At 40.0% G+C, this 21,108-nt stretch overlaps 1 protein-coding gene across 8 annotated transcripts in view; it reads left to right on the forward strand.

Moving 5' to 3' along the window:
* The window catches only part of GBF1 (golgi brefeldin A resistant guanine nucleotide exchange factor 1), a 103,759-nt gene that overhangs the window by 66,806 nt on the left and 15,845 nt on the right, over nucleotides 1-21,108 (forward strand). For 2 of the 8 annotated variants that reach the window (XM_088059308.1, XM_088059309.1), the window contains exons 7-23: nucleotides 283-343; nucleotides 1,908-1,962; nucleotides 3,398-3,472; nucleotides 4,813-4,848; nucleotides 8,705-8,840; nucleotides 10,047-10,276; nucleotides 10,792-10,960; nucleotides 11,144-11,355; nucleotides 12,023-12,121; nucleotides 12,522-12,716; nucleotides 13,019-13,205; nucleotides 13,688-13,828; nucleotides 14,373-14,461; nucleotides 17,458-17,660; nucleotides 18,087-18,210; nucleotides 18,508-18,633; nucleotides 19,220-19,302. In XM_088059308.1, coding sequence (XP_087915434.1) covers nucleotides 283-343; nucleotides 1,908-1,962; nucleotides 3,398-3,472; nucleotides 4,813-4,848; nucleotides 8,705-8,840; nucleotides 10,047-10,276; nucleotides 10,792-10,960; nucleotides 11,144-11,355; nucleotides 12,023-12,121; nucleotides 12,522-12,716; nucleotides 13,019-13,205; nucleotides 13,688-13,828; nucleotides 14,373-14,461; nucleotides 17,458-17,660; nucleotides 18,087-18,210; nucleotides 18,508-18,633; nucleotides 19,220-19,302 — 2,221 coding nt within the window. Of the gene's footprint in view, nucleotides 1-282; nucleotides 344-1,907; nucleotides 1,963-3,397; nucleotides 3,497-4,812; nucleotides 4,849-8,704; nucleotides 8,841-10,046; nucleotides 10,277-10,791; nucleotides 10,961-11,143; nucleotides 11,356-12,022; nucleotides 12,122-12,521; nucleotides 12,717-13,018; nucleotides 13,206-13,687; nucleotides 13,829-14,372; nucleotides 14,462-17,457; nucleotides 17,661-18,086; nucleotides 18,211-18,507; nucleotides 18,634-19,219; nucleotides 19,303-21,108 lie in introns of all 8 variants that reach the window. The other 6 variants (XM_014250339.2, XM_014250340.2, XM_014250342.2 and 3 more) reach the window with 4 other exon arrangements.

A 21,108-nucleotide genomic window follows, 5' to 3' on the forward strand; every position in this document is an offset into this window, starting at 1 on the left:
TCCATGGAAAGGTGCTGAGCTTTATATTGTTGTGTCTTTCTACAACTTCATGGAAAATTTGTTGAGCGTTCACTGTACAAGTTTGGGCTGCTCTTTTCCCCAGCTGTGTAGCGCCACCGTGTGATGCCGTGACCGTTTGCAGTAACGCAGGGTTGGAGCTGGTTTTAATAAATTTGCCGTAATCTCTGTAAACAAGACTCGGAGGGGAGTCTGCTTGAAGAAGCCTCTTGATAATATCACACTGAGTAATGACACCTGTGTTATTTGTTTTTGTCTTCGCAGAGTTATTGAGAAAATCTGCAGAGCACACTCTGGTCGACATGGTGCAGCTGCTCTTCACAAGGTAAACCTGCTTGTGTTTGCCTCAGCATTGCCGAGATGGCCCTCTAAGGACAGAAAGATTCCACACTTCCACTTAAGGGCCCTCAGAAAAATCATCCAAAATGGTCATTATTTAGAGGTGGAAGGGGATGAAGGATTTGGCACTTTTCTCTAGGGCTGACCCTGTCAGACTGCAGGGAGACAGAGGTAAGGAAGGCTGCCTGGTTTAAGGTGTCCTTTGAGGAGAGATGGACAGCCAAGTAATGAAGAGCTTTAGGATAGAGAACCAGTTTCAGGACAGAGAATGCAAACTTCACTGAAAAAAAGGTGCTCTAAAAAATATAGCTCTCTTTAGCAGAGAGAATAGAAATGGTGTTGGATAGCCACACATTGATTTCAAGCTAAGAGCTTTGACCTCACTCATCAAAGAACATTTAAAACTCTTGAAGTCGTGTGTCTTGGACAAATATTCTGCCCCTTTCAGCACCCTTCAGGTAATTAAGATGACTTCTTTAAAACTCAAGTAAGTTAATTAACTTCAAAACAGTTTCTCCAAATAGTGAAGTAATCATAGACTTTCTCTGGGTATTTTAAAGAGGAAATTTTTACAGATATACTTTAAGTAGGAAAGGATTTTAGTGAAACTGACAGCTTACGAAACACAGTTGCATCATATTTTTTTTCCCCACTGTCACACAGTTCCAGTGGGTTCTCAGTTTTTTTCTCCTCTGTGCGCCCTGCATTGTGCACTGGATGAATGTTAGGCAAAGTCAGAATCAATCTCCTTAAAGAGGAGCCGCCACGTTACTTTTTCTCCAAATGCATATTTGAATTTTACTTGCTTTTTCATTACTTACTGTGTAATCCTCTCCTCTGTCCTTGATAAGGCTTGGAGACACCGTCACCATCTGTGCCTGTGGACATTGGGATAGAGATGCAAGGCAAAGGCAGCTACTGCAGGGGTGGTTTGGCCGTCTTGCTTTCCAGAAAAAGAAATAGTCAAAGCTATGCTCCAAGGCTTTTATATCCTCATCAAGTAAAGACAGAATTGTAGTAAAGTAACAGAAGAGAGAGCAGGGTGTGTGGATTTGTAGAGCTGTACATGATGTCATTTGGTAGCACAGGTGAGAGCAGTCTACCTCATTCTGAGATGAGAACTGCTTATCTCCAAAGATTCAACTTTATGTGCATCTGCTGCCCTCCACAATTGTGTTTATATGATACAGAACACAGGATAACTGCTGGGATTTCTACAAATTCAAAGAGAAGAACTGCCATGACTAGTGATAAAATGTACACTACAAGAGTCCTGCTGTGGATGACACTGACTCAGCAGCTGCTTTTAGCAGCATCAGAAAAACCTGTTTTGAACAGAAGTAAATAATAAATGCTGAAAACATACACTGAAGGAAAATAAATGGTCCTTACATGGCAGGAAAATCAATATAGAAAAATAGCCATTAGTAGTAAAAACTAACTTGGGTTTTCTAGTATCTGCAGCATGACTGGAAAGACCAGCCTGTTTCTTTCCCCTTCTTGTTAATCTATGTAAGCTTATGTTTTTTGGCTTGCTCTTTGTATTTCAGGTTGCCTCAGTTTAAAGAAGAGCCTAAAAGCTACATGGGAACGAACATGAAGAAGGTAAGACTCAGCACTGTCTTGACTGTTCTGCTCCTGTCTTTGGCTTGTGCTCATCTCTATTTTGTTTGTTTTCACACTTGTATTTCTTTATTTCTACAAGTCCCAGTTCACTGAAAGAGCATGTTTAACCGCATAAATGGACATAGATTCATTAATTTGTGGGATTAAGTCCACATATCCAGTGGCAAGTCTTTTTAATGATACTGCTGCCTAAGTGAGACAATCTGGATTCTGGGAACAGCCATCAGCTGCTGTGGGCTAGAAAACCCCAGCAAGTTCTGGGTTCTGATGGTGTCATTGTCTGGTTATTTGCTGCCTTCTGCTCTCTCTCCAGCTTCTTCATCATCATTCTTCATTCACTACAGGTCTGAGCTCTTGAGATGTATTTTTGTCCAGTTCCTCCTGTGTAAATGGGAAACTTTTTGAGGCTGGTGAAACAGCATGAAAGCGTGAAATTGGCTTTTGTAGAAAAAGCTTTGGTGAATTCTAGAAGGGGCAACATTCTGTGGTGAACACCTTAGTTCACACGATCAATGCCATCTCTATTAGCAGTCAAATCAAAATAGATTTTTCTTTATCCCACTTTCCCTAAAAGTACAGCTCTCTGAGGCTGGGCATTCTGGACTTGTTTAACACCACCATCTTGATCAATGAGTTTTTTAGCAGCTGGATTCAGTATTTCAAATACCATGATGTGACCTTATATGATTATTAATGTAGTACTTTCTTATTGAAGAGAGGTCCTATTGAGGAACTCCATATATACTTCTATATTCTTTGTATTTCATATGAAGAATATCAATAAAGGTAATAGATTCTGCTGTTGAGACCAACCAACAGGATGGGGAAAAGTGCTAGAGAAGAAATAACCACCTTTCATCTTAACACTGAATATAATATACAGTTTATAACTTCCACTGCTTTTATTTCAATGAGTTGAGAAAAGGGACAGCATAGGGTAAGCATACCTTTCAGAGCCAGTATAGCAGTGTTTTGAGAGACTGAATGCTTGGTTGTAGGAATTTGAAACCCAGTAAAGCTTAGGACTTTAGTTCTTGTCTAGTAAACTAATGACTGCTTGTTTCCCTTGCTGTGGGAGAAGTCACAGGATTTGTGATGATGGTAGGCTGGTGTACGGAAAGGTAAAAGAGACCAGGCTAATGTATGGCAGGTATCAGGCTTTGTCATGGTTTGTGTACAGAAGGTGTAAAGTGAAGGTGACTGAATTTAGGAGGGCTGCCCTTACCAAGTGATGGCTGCTCCCAGCTCGGTTAAGTGATGCTCTGTCTTGTGTCCGATCTGTGCAGTTCCCCTGTACTGTCTCTTCGCTGTGCATGTCAGGAGTGTGCCCTGCAGCCTTGCACTCTGCCAGGTTATTCTTCTCTTTGGGTTTATTTTGCTTTGTTTAAACCATGCATTTGCCTATCTTTCACAGATTTCTTCAGGTCTCCTCAACAAACTGGAGCTAAGTAGTGGGGAACAGCCCAAAGCCCTGAACCAATTAGAGAGGGTATTGATCTTTAAGAACCTGAAGGTCTCTCTCTCCCTTCTCCCTTGTTACCTTACTCCCCTCTTCCTTCTCTTGTAAACACCACCTGAGAGATAGTTACATTGTGTGCAGCAAATCTCCCTCCACTCATTTGACACAGCATGGCTTTTGGAGACAGTGCATGCCGTGGTTGCTTTGCAGTGTTGTGGCTGCAGCTGGGGCAGGCTTGGGAGGGAGAGACCCTTGTTTTACAGCAGCATTCAGTGTGTTGGTGCCACCTAAGAGTGCCACCATAACACCATCACAGAATCCTCTGGAGGAAGGGAGTGGGAGGGCATGGATAAGATTTGACAGTGAAAACCTGAAAAAGGGGAACATAAAAAGTGTAGATTTGTCTCTGAAGTGTTGTGTGTCTTGCTTGATCTTAATTATAGACATAGCTCCTCCATGTACCTGAGGGGTTTTTTGACCCAGCATTAAAATTTTTTTAGTTAAGGTGAAGCTTTGAGCTTTGTTACTTGGTAAAGGGCCACAGAGTTCAGTGCTTTCAGAATTTTTCTTGAAGGAGACTGCTGTATATTTTCAACATCTTTGTTCATGTTTCTACTGAAATAAAGTGTGTGTCCCAGCACAGGATATCCTAATGGGGGATCTGTGGGGCCAAACTGATTTACAAAACGTCTTAGTCCCTGCTAATTCCCCTAGAATTCTAAATTTCTAAAGAAATACTGTAGGCGTGCAGATTATTTGGTTTGGATCAGTCATGGTAACCCTGAAAAACTGACTTAGACAGGACTGTTCTCAGTTTTCTATGTTGGTTCATAAACTTAATGTAGCTTTATTTTTTGTCTGGCATTAATGTTACTTAGTCCAAACAGAGATGAACAGAAGTTTTGTTCTGTGTCTAAGACAAAGTAGTTATACAAAGAGAATAGTTTGAAAGGCAGTGGCTCGAGACTTGCAGATTTATGCAGTTACACAGAAAAAAAGATTAAGAAATGTTTCCCATTGCAGTAGAAAGTGTTCTAGGTAAACATTGGGTTCTGCTGTGGGAGTGAGGAGGAGCATAAATCTGAATTTTCACAGATTTTTGGGGTGGGTTTTGTTCATAGTTGCCTAAGATGCGTTTCACCAAATAACCTTCATAAGTTGTTGCAGTACAGGCAGGTACGTAAATGAGATGACTGGATTGCCTCGGTGTCTCCAGGACTCGGATCGTGGACTGCGTTCTCTCTGCATGCTTTTGTGTCTTGAACGCTACTTGGTGTGCTGACCAGTTCCATGCTGCATCTAGAATGAGCTCGTGTTTTAGTATAATCACTTTAATTACTAATCATTGGCCCCTGCCCTTTTTTCTTGAGGCTTACAGTATCTTATGGAAAAACAAACGAGTACAGGTAAGGTGACTTGTAGAAAAATGAGATCTCATGGACCATTTAAAAAGAATCTTGTAGTATTATATTTTTCTTCACCTTCCTAGACCTTAGCTAGGGTTTTATTTGTAAAACCTCATCTATCAAAGGAAGCATTTGGAGTCTTGTAATTCTTTTCTTCTAAAATTTTGTGGACATTTCTTTATGCAAAGGTAACTCATAAACGTAGTTGAATCTGTACAGAATTCCAAGCTGAATGAACAGTACCTATGAGCTCCCTCTCTCATTTCTAAAGAATGTTTTAATACTAACATCAAATGGTTTTTACCATCAAAACAACAAGCTTAAAGTAGTCTCAAGGATGTTGATAAGTAGAAAACTAATGTAACTCTAATATCACTGAGCATGGAAGAGGAGAGTTTTAGATGATATGTGAGATTCAGGATATGTTAATGATCTGTTAAATGCCATTTAGCTGCTGCATTTAGTCAAAAAGGCAACATTAGGTTTAAAATATCAGTGTGTTAACATACAATGCAGCTTTCTAGAGAAACTGGGAAATGCCTTGGAATTGAAGGTAAAAACAAGATTTAGAAATAGTTCCTTTAGTCAAAGGCAAATTGTACAAGTGTTTTTTACATTTTTTATACTAATATTAAAGCAAGGAATCGTGAGATTGTTACCTTTTAATTCAAAGAAAATCCGGAAGGAATGATGTTACTTTGCTGTCCTTTGATACATGTATTGTTTTAGAATTTCCAAACTCACTATTTGTTTGTTAAAACAACTTATAGCCTCCTCACACTGATGAAATGTTTTTATTAAGCATTTCTGTTTGTTTTTGCAAATTTTTACAGCTGTGCAATAGTTTGCTACCTTGAAGCAAAAGGAGATTGCAAAAGAAAAAGGAGGGAGGGCAAAATTATATGGGAAATAGTTCTATGTAGTCCTACTAGGTAATTCTAATAAAAGGATGCCTGTTTGTGTAGAATGTGGAGATTGGATGGTATGAGATGGAAAGTACCTACTGGGTAATCTCATTTTATCTCACCCCACTTACCCCTCTACTCCCTGAAAAAAAACAACCAAACAACAAAAACACCCCCCCCCCCAAAAAAAAACCCCACACCCCCTAAAAATCGAAAACAAACAAACCAACAAACCTAAACCCTCCCCCACCCCCCAAAAAACCCTAAAAAACCAAAACAAAACAAAAACCACAAAAAATGAAATCCACAGAAAACCACCCCAACCAAAATCCCAAAAATGCCACAAAAAAAAAAACCACCAAAAAACCAAAAACACTTAAAAAGCTCAAATAAACTTTGATTTTGGTCTAAATTATTTATAGTCTGATTAAGTGTTTTGGAATCTTTAAAAATCAGGTAAGTCTTCTTGCTTGCCTGACTGCACTGTTTCCCATCTATATGAAGCTGTTGTGACTCAGTCTCTGAAAGATGGCACAGGTTTGTCAAAATGATTACATATGGTCCTATATCTTAAGACCCTTGAGATGGAATCTTGGAAGTTAAAACAGGACAATTGCAAAGGGTAGATTTTGTGTCTGAGGAAAAGTGCTTTTTTGAAAGGGCTAGTGATGAATTGAGGTGGTATTTGGTGTAGTATGAAAGGGGAGATTAGACATAGTAATTAAATTGTCACAGTTGCATTGTTTGATAGAATGTTTTAAACATTAGGCATTTCTCAGGAGCATGACTGAGGGCAGAAGGAGCGGTATATGGTTAACCTGTATCAGTATCTCAGCTCCATTTTGCTGATTCAATTTCGCGTCCTGCTGCAAGTAACTTTTAACCTAGCATATAACAACAACATGATTTATTAGCTAGAAGCAAAGTCGGTTTTGAAATTGTGAAACAGACCTTTTTTTGGTGTAACACATAATGCTTCCAGGTTTCCTTCCTAATGAAAGTTGTTTGGTACGATGAACCATAAGTCTTCAGATCTTACTGTATAATTTACTGAAAAAGGAGAAAAAAAAACCAACCCAGCTATTTCTGTAATAACTAGTAGGTAAAACTATCTGATCTAATTTGTAGCTGAAGCCTTTAATAAATGCAGCTATTGGTGGTATTTAAGGCTCAGATTTTGGAAACTCAAGATTCAAGATCAAGAATCAAGATCAAGAATCAAAGATAACACATATTTTATATAGCCCTATGAAGCAGTAAATAAGAAAGATGAGAGAGCTGATAATTTTGACATGAAAGGATTATGATCCATAAGCATTGTAAAACATTTTGAAATCTGCAAAATTTTATTTTTAGCTGTGTGCTTATCATGTAAGTATTTGCCAGAAGCTGTGATGTAGGATTCTTACTGCAATATTTGAAAGAAATAACAAGGAGCAAAGTAATTCTGAATCTGTTAATTAGCACACTCATGGAAACTGTAGCACAGCTAAAACCTGGGGATTAGTCATCAAACAAATACAACTTGTGGTGTGAAGAAAAGTTACACAAATGGTTTACTGCACTGGGATATAACATTTTCACAAGCTTTGTTTAAATGGGAAGAAGTACAGGCTGAGGCCATATACAGGGAGTTAGAATTCTACCTGGAAAATGGAAAGAGAAGGAAAAACAGTGGTGGAACCTAGAAGGTTTATTGGCATTTAAGAGTAGGAGTAGCTGGAAGGAGGTAAGTTGCAGAAGAAGGAAGAGACTAAAGAATATAGCTGTCTTCTACATAAGTTAAATCTGATACTACAGTTATAAGAAATAAGGAATATTATAGCCCAAAATAAAACCTAACTGTAATAAATTTAAATTTTTTAAATAAAAGCAGAATACTGAATATGACATGGTACCGAAGCTTGTTGAATGGTTTCCATGCCATGTACGGTACCTGTTCAGTGCTTAAATTTGCATCCAAACTGAGGAATTGGCAGCATCAGAAAAGCTGACTGCAGCTACCAAACACAAGAGTAGATGCAATCCTGCACTTGGAGGAACTCACATTGTAAGGAGCTGGTTTTCATGCTGGCCAGGGCCATTAGCTATCTGACTAAATATAATGTTTTTAAGAAGTTCTGGAGCATTTCATGCCTGAAATAGAAGTGCTGTGCAGCAAGTGCCACACAGTCTGCCTGTTTTCTTGTTTTCCCAAAGTTCTGTGTACAAACTAGAAGTGGAATCTTGGTCAACAAGGATATCAAGAGTCAAGGTTAGATTTAGATCTGAGGAGAGGTAATGTGACAGAAGGAAGGTGAAAGGAGAATGAGGTTTTTTTCTAAATCACTAGGATGGTATTTGCAATGTAACATGCACCAGTAGCAAATGAAGTGTTAGAAACACTTGTTAATAGTGAGCATGGAGGAAAGTGAGCATGGCATTGCTACAAAGATGAGGAGTGAATTGAGGTAAGAGATCAGTCACAGAGCTGCAGCATGCTCACACTTCATTGTCAGCTTGATATATAGATGATGAAATTTTAGTTTCATGTCAAACCTGACTAATGCTTACTTAGATACTTTAATTGACGCCCTTTGGAAGTCTGGAGGAGCTTTGGTCAAAGCAAAGAGATTTGAGATGTGTAGGGCTAAGAGAATTCTTTATCCTCATTTAAAGTTGGGAGGTATTGATAGGGAATAGGGAGCACTGTGATAATTGAACTGTTAAGTATATTTTACAGCAGAGTAACTGCAGTTAATTGTCCCTTGATTTAGCTGGGGAGTGTTGGCTAATATGTGGGGAGTCAAGGGGTAATTTGCATGATTTTGAGGTGCTGATTAATTTGTGTGATATATTTGAGTGCTATTGCCTGACTTTAAAGTTTCTGAGGTAGCCTTTGTGAGTTGGCTTGTGTAATCCATTATGCTGTGTGGTTTTGCAATACTGATACTAATGATTATTCTTTTCAGTTGAAAATGAGAGCTGGAGGAATGAGTGAATCATCGAAATGGAAAAAGCAGAAGAGATCACCTAGGCCTCCTCGACACGTAACTAAGGTCTCTCCTGGGACAGAACAGTCAGCAGGCAATGCTACTAATACCACAGGTAAGTTGAAATCTTTTTCAAGAGACCAGACAGCATCCATGCTAGAACTTTTTTGAATATGTCTTGATTTCTTTTCTTCTAATATAATATTTTGCAATAATTCTTATCATATTAGTTCTCAGTGACTGTAGCAATAAAACATATCATAACTTCTCAGGTCCAGGAGAAAGAGTTTTCAGGAAATGGAATACGTATTGATGAGAAAGTCATGGTCCTGCAAATAATGTGACAGCATTCTTGTGTCTTCAGTATGCCTCATAGGGGTAGTTTGGACAAAAGAGAATGCACACCTGGAGAACTGGCTGAAGTTATGGACAGCAGAGGAGCTGGAGGATGCAGCAGATAGATACAAGAGACTGAGAACAGTAACACTGACAAGAGGAGAGCCAAGGGCAACTCGTAACAGGACAAGGGGACATAGTCTTAAGCTGTTCTAGGGGAGGCTTAGCTTGGACATTAGGAATAATTTCTTCACAGAAAGGATGATTAAACATTTAAATGGATTGCCCAGGGAGGTGATAGAGTCATAGTCTCTAGAGGTGTTTAAAGAAAGACTGGATGTGGCATTCAGTGGCATGGTCTGGCTGACATGGTGGTGTTCAGTCATAGGCTGGACTCGATGATCTCAGAGGTCTTTTCCAACCTAACTGGTCTTGTGATTTTGTAAGGAACACTTAGATTCTTGGAGCACTGTCTCATATTTAGAAGTAGTAGAAATTCTTCACTGCTTATATTTCAGATCCATTTGAATTGTAATGCATTTTCATTTGTTTAGGAAGAATTAAAGAAATAGGCCCTGCTTTAGAATCAAGTCAAAATTCTCACTTTGAAGGAATGATTAATTCTTGATGAGAGGATTTCAAGTGATTGTGCCATTATATTAAAGAGTAAAGTACACCTTTTAGAGTCTTTTCAGATTCCTTCTTATGTAAATTCTCTGCACCCTTTATCTAACTATACAGGTTACCTAATTTGCTGAGTCAGACTCCAACTCTTGTGTTAAATTTAGAGAACTACTAGTATCTCCAATGTTCATCTATTTAATTCATTAATACCTAGCAAGAGAGATCTTTGTTTATCTGTGTTCTCTAACTTAGTGTGCTGCTGAGATAATTTGCAGTGTGAAAGAATTTGCTGTGTTTAATGTATGAATTTGTGGTTGAGGGACAGAGCAATACTAATAATTTTGCTTCTGTTTCTCATCAGCAAGCGGAGTTACTTTCATAGATGCGCCTTCTCCCAGCTCCTCTGGAAGCTCAGAGAATGTTTCATCAGCGGTCAGCCCTGTTACAGACAGTGGGTTGGAGTTGTCCTCACAGGCAACATCCAAGGAAGACCTGACAGATTTGGACCAAGTCGCTTCTTTGGGACTTAATGCAAGAGCACCTTCAAATGAGGCCAAAGTGGCTGAAAATCAAAATCAGACTGAACTCCAGGTACATGAATATAATTTGCAGAGGAAAGTTCCAACTCTAACAGTAATGCTATTGAGAGGATCATAGAGCTGCAGGGGACCTTTCAGAGCTGCAGATATTTAGAATGGTAAAAATGCTAGGAAGACTTAAACAGAAGTAGTGTGCTGAAGTTGTGTAGCATTTAAAACAAAAAAAAATGAGCAAAATTTTGACCTCAGAGGCAGTAAGAACTGATAGGTTATAGGAGTATTTATGAGGTAAAGTCCTTAGTCTCACAAGGAGATTAAGTTATGTAGACTACAGTTAGATAAAGCAGATAAGAACTTGATGTAAGTGGAAGGGTAAGAGAGGGTTGCAGCTTGTGTAGAGGCTCTCTTTTCTTTTAAATTTTGTTTTTCTGATACTCTTCCATTAGTGACCTGTGTTGTTGTAATAGCTACAGATTAACTGTGAACAAGTGAGACTTTTTTTCACTTGTCTAGTGCTTGTTAACTCTCCTTTTGCTTCTTTCATTCTCGAATGACATTTCAATGAAGAACGACAGTCTGAGGGAAGAGAAGGTCCAATCAGCTTCTGTCGAGTCTATCCCTGAGGTTCTAGAGGAGTGCACATCTGTAGCAGAACATTCTGACTCTGCCTCAGTTCATGACATGGACTATGTAAATCCCCGGGGAGTACGTTTTACTCAGTCTTCCCAAAAAGAAGGTGAGAGGTGGGCAATGCTGCTAAAGTCCTGTCTCATTTTCACTGTTTTGTTTCACTTCCTGCTAAGAGGCTGATAAGTGCCTATTCCTTAGAGGGTCTGTAACAACTAAAATTTTAACACTTGCTAGGCACCTGCAAAAAGAAAAAAAGAATTTAGGTTGCTAATCTCTCTTTTTTATTTAGGAGCAGCTCTGGTCCCATATGGATTGCCATGTATTAGAGAACTGTTCCGCTTCCTCATCTCACTCACCAACCCTCATGACCGCCACAACTCTGAGGTGATGATCCACATGGGACTGCAGCTGCTGACTGTTGCTCTGGAGTCAGCACCTATTGCAAACTGTCAGTCCCTCTTGGGACTCGTGAAGGAGGAGTTGTGCCGGCACCTATTTCAAGTGAGTCTGGCTTATGCTCGCATGGAATGTGGCACTGGAGAGTAAGAAATGAATTTCCATCAAAGAGTATATTGAAATTTAGTATTATGAAGTTTGGCAGGTCTGCAAACAAGCTCTCTCCTGGACTGCAGTGAGAGTTCTGAATTGCACCAAATGGCGCTGTTGCAAAGCCAGAGAGGTTGTCACGCTATTTTCTGCAGACCAGGGCCAATAGGGATGAGCATGATTTGAATGAACTGTTACTGTGGGATGACACTATGTTTTGATATAATTGGTTTGGAGGTAATTATGGATGTACGTTACCAGCTTAGTAGTAGGCAGAACCTTTGGGGGATACCAAGCTATTAATTGCACTGGGGTCATCTCAGAGGCAGGTCCTCTCCCAAGCTCCTTCACCACTAAGAGTCTCTGTGGACTTGGCAAAAGAACCAAGTTGTAGTAGGTGAAGTGTTACCACACAGAGATGAGAATTAAGTATATCCATCCTCACTAGGAAAAAGTGGGATCAGGAGGTTGAACAAGGGATTGTTTTCTAAAATATTGCTGTGGGGGACAGTGTGTGGATCTTTGGTTGATTCCAGGTGATGCCTGCAGTGCCATAGTACTGCTACTTAGAGCACATTACTTGCCTTTATAATTCTTAAAGGTTTTTTTGTTTCTTGTTCAGCTACTGAGTGTTGAACGGCTCAATCTATATGCAGCCTCCCTCAGGGTGTGCTTTCTTCTCTTTGAGAGCATGAGAGAGCATCTGAAATTCCAGCTGGAGGTGAGTTTTTTGAGTATGACTGGGTGCCTCGTAATAGTTTATTTGCCTTCAGTTCAATGCATATATATGGACAGTAAAATAGAATCTAAGTATCAAATTATGGTTGTATAAATGACTCAATGATACGGGTAGGCTGTGTAGACCTTTTGCTGTTGGAAAATCAAATGTCTTTGAGACTGGTACTATGCTGCTTGCCTTCAGACTGTTTTTTAAGCACTGTAGCACGGAATGGTAGAACTATTTCAAACCTTTTTACAGCCTCCTTCAGAATGAGCCATCATTAAAGATGGAATAATATGGGGGAAGGTGAAGCTTAAATCTCCCTCTGCAGTCCTCAAAGCTATTCACCGTCCTGCTTTCTTTTCTTTCCTTAAACTGAGCTGCCCTGTGTTTCTGCCAGATGTATATCAAGAAGCTGATGGAAATAATCACTGTGGAAAACCCAAAGATGCCCTATGAAATGAAGGAGATGGCTTTGGAGGCCATTGTTCAGCTGTGGAGGATTCCCAGTTTTGTGACCGAGCTGTACATTAACTATGACTGCGACTACTACTGTGCCAACCTCTTTGAGGAGCTCACCAAGCTTCTCTCCAAGGTGCTGAACTGTGATGAGGGCAGGGAGGGGGCAGAACTTAACAGTGAGAGTGGTCAAAGGGTCCGGGGTGAGACTGCTGTAGAGATGAGGAAGGCCATTTAACATTTGGAAGCAGAAGGGAAAAAGAAGAGTCATGATGCTTTTATAATATCAGAGCAAATAAACTATTAAATACAAGCTAGAAAGCTTAGGGTGTTCTGTTCTAGTTTCTTGCCTTCCCCAAGCTGTGGAGGGAAACTTACTTGCCCTGTTATGGTGAGAGAGACATGAAAATTGACTAATACTTATGTATTATTTACCAGAATGCCTTTCCAGTTTCTGGACAGCTGTATACTGTCCATCTGCTGTCTCTGGAAGCATTGCTGACAGTGATAGATAGCACCGAGGCACATTGCCAGGCCAAAGTGCTGAGTAACATACATCAACAAGAGAAGGAAGTTGTCAAACCCAGCTCAGAAACCATCAACAGCACCAAAGAAACAAGCAATAGTAAGACCCCTTCCTTTGATACTTTAATATTAAGCTTAGTCTTGTGCTGAACTTGGAGATTTCATTTTGGTTGCTGACATAGTAAACTCCATAAATAAATGTTTTCAGTCTTCCTGTTGCATGTTTTATAACTACACACGGATGTTAATAACCTTGCTTTGTAAAATTTGCAGATATTAAAATTTGGCTCTCATGAAGCTTTATATAAAGACCATATCAAGACAGGCAGTCACAACAGAATGAGGGTATGCCATGGAATTCATGTAGACAAAATACTGAGGATACTGCAAACTCATGGTTACTAGAAAGAACTCCTTTGAATAAGACATGTTCAATTTAGAGTGATCAGTTCATTATTTTGCTGTTGATAGCTCTATTTCTTGGCTTATGGGTTTGTTTCTGTGTGGGTGTTTGGTTTGGGATATTTTTGTGGGTTTTGTTTGTTTGTTTCCTTGCTTGTTTGTTTGTTTTAACCTCTACAGATATTGAGAGAGTATTCAGTGAGGGAAAATCTTCCAGTGCAGTCTCAGAGCCAGCTGGGGCATGTCCTCCCACCAGTGGATGCCTTATGGCTGACCAGATGAAGGAGAGCTGCATGGAATTGGAAGGAGGAAGTGAAGCAGGTAATAGCCTCAGCAGTACCCTGACATGATACCCAGGGTGTCTATATCCTAAGGATGGTCCTGACATTTGCTGACAGGTCCTGCTGTAGTATGGACCATTGTAGCTATTGTGTTCAAAATTGGAAGGAGGTATATGGTGAATGTATGTTTATTGTATGTGTGCTGTTTATGCCTACTAGGTGCTGCATTTCTTCTGGGTCACTTTGGTGGGTCATTTTGGGTCGGAACTGTGTGAATTCATAGCAGTGCTTAGAGTTTTGAAGGAAGCTAGGGGCTCTCCAGGGAATCAGTAATGTAGGTAGCCAAAATAGCCAGTAAATTAAATCTTGTGGCTGTGTGAAACTGGGACAAGAACCTGCTAGGCAATTATGCTGAAGAAAATGTGGGTGGGAGGAATGTAGTAATCAAATTGAAGTGTGACTGCCATTTGCAGGACAGCATATTACAGTAGAGTCTCCATGACCAAAAGTTATTATGGGATACTCTCATGCCTGAGTGCTACTCTTGGGATAGGTTTTACTGTAATGATGCTTTGTCATTCTAGCTGAGAAGAGTATCCCCAGGAAACCTACTCGATTTTCTTGTATCCTTCCAAGTCCTCAGGAACTTATGCAGATTAAGAACAAAAAGAAGGTATGGTTTGAAATATACTACAGGTGGATCTTTGAGTGTTCTCCTCATTCCCATCCCATGTGGGTTTTGCATGACTGGTCATATCTCAGAAATTTTGAGTTCTGGTCTCTGGTGATCAGAGTTAAAGAGGCAGCCATTGAAAGTCCTGCTACACTGCAGAGACAGCAGTGATTATTTCCCATTCTGGTTTAGTTAATGCTGAAGGTTGCAAGAGGTGTTGGGGAAATTTTGTGGCACAGTTTGTAAACTAGGTCCATCTGATTTCTGGGTGGGAAAGTCTCTGGATTTAGATTTTATTATATGGAGATTATTAGGTACTTTGATCAAAAAGGGCAGCTTCACTGCTCTTATCAAAGATGTAAATTGGGAGCATACCAAGAGGCCTGTAGTAGAAATTAACTGGTCTGCTATTCTGCTTTGATAATTCCTTTGTTTGCTTTGTCATAAGGATGACCAAAAAGATTGTCTCAATTGTGTTAAAGCCATTCTTTGTTTTCAGTTTCCTTGAACCTCATTAATCCAAGTTATAGTCTAAACTTTATACAACTTTTCCATTCCCTTAGTGTGTCTGGTCTAGGCCTAGTGTTGATAAAGGTACTCCATGCTAATGGCTTTGTATTTATCTGCTGTCCTGTGTCAAATATCTGGTACTGGCCTGCTCTTTCACTTCCAGAGACAGTGGATGAATATATCTTAAGTCCCCAGGGGTCACATGGGACTGTTCGGGTTTTTTTGTTGTGTGTTTCTTGAGATTTTTTCCATTCACATATGTTCTTTGTACATATTTTGTTCTCTTTGCACAACATATGCACGAGGTAGGCTTGTTTCAGATGTGAGAGATTACTAAATTTCAGTATGAAAATAATGCATGTTCTGGATGAAACATGAGTGGCCACAGTAGCTGTGGGTAAGGAAATGATATAGTAGAAAAGAAATTAATGTCTTTGAAGGATTCACTTGTGGTAAAAGAGAAAGGGTTTTTTATTTGTATCTGACTAAAAGGCTTCTGGCTTTTCTGTCCAGCATAGGTGGTTTTATTTTACATTTTTATAAGGGATTGATGGTCATATTTGTTTAATCTTACTTAAACAAAAACAGAAGAAAATACAATATATCTCTTTCTGCTGCCATACTAATCTGTGCTTTGTGATCCACTCTGGCAGTCTCTGGATCTGAGTGGAATTTAAAGCATTGCTTTCTCTCTAGGAAGTTTACTATAATACTTAGAAACTTTTTTCTTTACCTGCAACACAGTGCTGCAGTGGGATAATAGTAACTGGCTTCCCCAGCCACAAGCACAGTGGAGGGAAGTGATCATCTGCGCAGTCTTGAAAGCAATCACCAAGTTTTGGCCTTAAATCTTGCTTTCATAGCAACTTTGCTTGATGGACTCTGTGAAAGTCCATTGTTGAGAAGGGAGCTTGCATAGTGCTTCCTCTGTTCTAACTGAAAACTGTTGGTAATACTCTGGCTTTGCTCTGCTGGAAAACAAGTTTGGAAGAAATCAAGAGTAGAGGACAGGAAGGTGTTCATAAATCTCTGAGCTTGCCCAGGGAAAATTGTTTTCTGACTCTAAATCTCCTAGTGGTGTCATCCTAAGCACATAAACAGGGCACACCACTCAGCTTCAGTTATGTTGATGCTGACCTGGCACCAGCATGTTCTACTTCCTTTAACCTCTGACTAATAACAATACAACACAGTTGGAAGGAAGAAAAAAAAACTAAATAAAAGCAGAAAACAAATTGTGCATCAAACAAAGTTGTCTTTGATGTTTGCAGGGGCGGTGACCAGAAGCTCAGAAGCACAAGACTGACATGATTGTAAATGCAGTGCAAATTGCCAGTAGTCCGGTCTCCTTTCAAGTGGTTTTAAGAGTCTGTGGACTCAACCAGTCCACAGAATATTCTTGGTCTTGGGTTTCAGGATTTACAGCTAAATAGAAATGCTGCCAGTGTTATACATTCCCTTCGGGCTTGCTAGAGCAGGGCAGTGCATGGTTTTTCTTTTGTTATGGCCTCACTGGGCCTTTGTGCACTCCATACTATTTCAGGGTCTGTGTTTCATTGCAATTTTGAGTATGCTCACACAGACAAGGGAAGCAGAGACCAGAGGGCTGGTGGCTTCTGAGGTACTGAGAAGCCCAGGGGAGCTAGTAATCATGATGGTCACGAATTTAGTTCACTAGGTCATGGCTAGCAGTCTGATCATGATAGGAGCTAACAGGGAACTGACATTTATTCTGGTTCCTTAGTAAAGTTCATACCATTGTTTGTGCTTTTGGTTTTTCTGAACACCACCAAGAACATCCAGTTAACCCTTTCCTAGTTGTCCTATTACACCATGACTATGGTACAGTCTAGTTTCCTAGGAGGGCAGAGTAGGTGAGTTCTTTTGAGAACCAAATATGTAGCTGCTCTTACCAGCCTGCAGATAAGCTTGTCAGGCTGGAATACCAGATGTTCCTGGGACCATCTCTCACTAGGAGAATGTTTGCTAGTTCTTAGTTTTAGCTTTTGTAGCACTGCTTCCTTACACCGGCTGAATGAGTGCTGAGGATTCTTGCTGCCTGTCTCCTGATGGTGAGGTAGTTATGAGAGCCTGGAGCCAAAGGGACACGAGAGGACAATAGAGCAGTGCTGCTGTTGCAACTGGGTAGGGCTGATCTTGCCGCATGCCTGGGGTTTATCTGCTCTGTTTACTAATGAAGGCAGGTGAGGCATTTGAAGTAGAAGAGCTTATTGCTTGGTTAGATGTTAAAGCTTTTCAGAGATGGCAGCTCATGCTTACTCTGTCTAGTACTATTTGATGGTGAAACCTTGTGATGAATGCAGATTTTCTGTCCTTCATTAGCCTTTTTCCTGGATAACATAGTACAGAAGACTTGATCATGCTGAGGCTGATCTTTCTTCTGTTTTGTTTTTGGTTCAAATGCCAAGAACAATCTTAAATAAGAAATGCGCTTCAAGCTGTAATTATCAGAATGTCTCCTGCAGCTCCTGATAACAGGCACAGAGCAGTTCAACCAAAAGCCAAAGAAAGGGATACAGTTTCTGCAGGAGAAAAACCTTCTTGCTACCCCCATTGACAACAATGAAGTGGCCAGGTGGTTACGGGAAAATCCTCGCCTGGACAAAAAGATGATTGGGGAATTTGTGAGTGACCGTAAGAACATAGACTTGCTGGAAAGCTTTGTTGGGTGAGTATGCTTCTGTATATCTTTAGTCAGGAAACAGTGAAAGTTAAGAGTTTAGTAATAAAAAAAGCAGTAGAATGGTAGTTCCTGGTGGCATTTGGTTTCTGTCACTTGGTTCTCTCTGTGCTGCCTTGCCTTAATTCTGTGCATCTCTTGCATATGGTAACATCTTAGATGTACAAAAGTATGATATTCAAGCGCCTTTCAGCAGGGCTAGTCTCTGTGAAGACTGGAGAGATAATTACATACATAATCACTTGTAAGATTGTTGACTCTCTTTTATTGTTTTTCGGCTGTTCATGGTATATTTCTTTTCTTCTCTCCTCGCCCTCCTCTCTACTGTCTAAGCAAACAAGATTGTAGTTATTAAGTTTATCCTATCTTTCCCATGCTGTTTCAGCTTCTTACTGCATTTCATTGTTTTTGCAGGACTTTCAGCTTCCAAGGTTTAAGGCTGGATGAAGCTTTACGACTTTATCTAGAGGCCTTTAGATTACCTGGAGAGGCACCTGTAATTCAGAGACTGTTAGAAGCCTTCACAGAACATTGGAGGGTGTGTACTTAGTGGCAGAAAGCTCAAAACTGCGTTCTTTCTTATCCAACTGCTTGCCATGATGGACATGTCAGATCAAATGGCCTATATAACTGTGCTCTGCAAGCAGCAGCTGTTGTTTTGCAGGAGCTGGCAGTGGTAAATAGATTCCTGGGCTATTTTCAAAAGCTAGAGCCAGAACCTGGTATTTTTGTTTGTCCCAGAGATGATTCAGTACTGTGGTTAGGAAAATGGCTGTTTTGGTCACTGATATCACTGTTCCTGTAGGATTAATTTGTGTATATATTTGCCTTTCAGAAATCAAATGGGTCTCCGTTTGCTAATAGTGATGCCTGCTTTGCCCTGGCCTATGCAGTTATTATGCTGAACACTGACCAGCACAACCACAATGTCCGCAAGCAGAATGTCCCAATGACTCTGGAGGTGGGTGTTTCCAGTGCAGGAATCTGTCTTCTCTGCTTTTGAGAACAGTGTAGTATCTCTCTTTGTCTCAGTGGCATTGTCTTTTTTCTTTGGCCTTCACTCATGTACACAGTAAGCTGGAGTGCAGCACCACAGCTGAGTACAATTTGAGAGTGTAGCTGTAGGCAAGAGACAGCCTGAAGACATGGGAGTTTGCCAGAGAACTTAGCAGATTCTTCAAGAATCTTGTGTTTGTGCGACCAATCTGTATCCTCAGACATAGTAACATGAAGAAAATGGTTGTACTGCTACTTCTAGAGAGTTTAAGTCATGTGAGTGCCAGTGCAGTGGTACAGGCCTGCCATTCTGATGTCCTGCTGCAGCTAAGCACGTGTTGTGTCTCTGTTCTTTCCTTGTGAGCATAGGCAGGAGACACTGCACACTACTCCCACTAAGAATAGCATTTACCTTTCAATTTTGAGTCTGCATGTTGAAGAATGCAGGAAAATCTCCTTCTGGCCCCATGAAATACAAGTGGAATACTGATCCTACCCAGACACTTAAAGTTGGAGATACTAGGAATTAATGTTGGTGTAACTTTTTTCAGGAGTTTCGGAAGAACCTGAAAGGTGTGAATGGAGGCAAAGACTTTGAACAGGACATCCTGGAAGACATGTATCATGCCATCAAGTAAGACTCAACCTATCATCTCCATGTATCCAGGGAGTAAAGTAGAGTTGTTGGGTCAGTGATATATCTGGAGAGCACGGAGAGAGACTCACCAGTCATGTGCCTATTTGCCTCAGACCAAATTCCAGCTCTGTGTGGGGCTATGGTAAACAAGCTTGTCACAGCAATTACACTTGGATTTGTATCTTGGACTTTTGCCATGGTAATTTAATCCAGATCTTAAAATAAATTTTAAAAAATATGTTACTTAATGAATATGGAAAATAATGGCTGAGCAAGAGCAGCACATGTGAAATGCTGTATCTAAGAAAGCTCTGTTCTCCAGACCAGGCCTTCAGACTTTTTTAGAACTTTTTTATGTGGTTCAAGAGATAATCTCATGCCCAGGGCAGCACTTGTGCCCTGGCACAATGTGTCCAGGTTTCCATTTAATATATTTTGCTTTTGAGCTCTTCATATGAGGCTGCTATCTGCACCAGCCTCTTCTGGTACTCCTGAAGCTCTTGGCACACAGAGAAGTATTGAGGAGAGTTCCTGGTGGCTGAGGCCCTTAGTGCACAAGCTAGCTTTGGGTGGGAAGCTTTAATAATAGCTCAAAAATCAGTAAATCAGTAAATCCAAGCCCAGACAATTTGAAGCTGAGAGGATTACATCTCTGAGGAGACAGGATGTGACAGATTCTCAGCTGATTTCCATCTGCAGTGGCAGCCAGTAGCTGGTGCTGGAAGCAGGGCAGTGTGATTAGGCTGACCTCCCTTTTAAGTTTCTCCAGGAAGGTAGGGTGATGCCTGTACTGAATATCTGCAATTTCTTGAAGACATAACTCTACCTTTTAAACAGAGCTCTAATTCTGATTTGCCTCTCTCCCCTCAGGATGTTCTTAATGTTTTGAATAGTACACAAAGCATATACACATATCTTTGTTACCAGTGCCTCTATCCCAGTCTATTTCCCTTTATAATCCCTTCACCGGATATTTCAGCTTTTCCAATATGTTCTATGATTAGAATAATTGATATATCATTTCAGTATTCCCCCATCTCAGATAGATTGCCCCAGTGTCATAGTTGAGATTGAGGAACTGTTTATTTGTATTTTTAGGGGAAAAAAGTAAAACTGCAATCTGTATGAAGTAGTGTGTGATCTCTTCAGAGTCTTAGCATTTCACTTTCGACCACATTTTCATTTCCTGAAACCTTCCAAGTAAACCCATTCACTTGCTCCTGTTAATTTCAATGATATATGAAATTTTAGAAATAATGCATTGTTTACTGCAAACTTACTTTCCTATATTATCCCAGTAATAACAGCTCTTGTCAAAATATGCCAGCACCTGAAGCTGAGAAGAGCTTATTTCTTATGCATAAATCAGGAGCAGTTTTTAGTTGTTGTGAGCATATGAAAATTGCCTCTATGGCAGATGAAGGATGTTATTTTTTGATTCTTGCAGAATGAGCTCTTCAGATTGGCTGTAATCTGCTATTCTTAGTGGTTTTGAGGCTCTTGTTCACTTAGTTGGTCATTTGCAGAGGATTTTCTCTTGTGCATTGATACCCAAGTCTAGAAAGTATGTATTTAAGCTTTATATGTTTTAGTCTAGGATTGCAAGCAGTACTTGGAGTTAATTGTAATTGTTTTATTACAGTATAACTTCATCCAAGTTAGAGTAAGGAGCTGTGGCGCCCTGGTTATAAATCACCTGTCATACTTTTGGTTTCTTGTTTTATTTTTAATTTTATACTACTTTTTTTTCTAATACTAGATTTTGGCATAATATGAATATTTCCATTATTCTTATGCAAAGAT

The sequence above is a fragment of the Pseudopodoces humilis genome, chromosome 9, assembly GCF_049639895.1.
Source record: "Pseudopodoces humilis isolate 2021_Gansu_Grassland_sample_001 chromosome 9, ASM4963989v1, whole genome shotgun sequence".
Lineage (NCBI taxonomy): Eukaryota > Metazoa > Chordata > Aves > Passeriformes > Paridae > Pseudopodoces > Pseudopodoces humilis.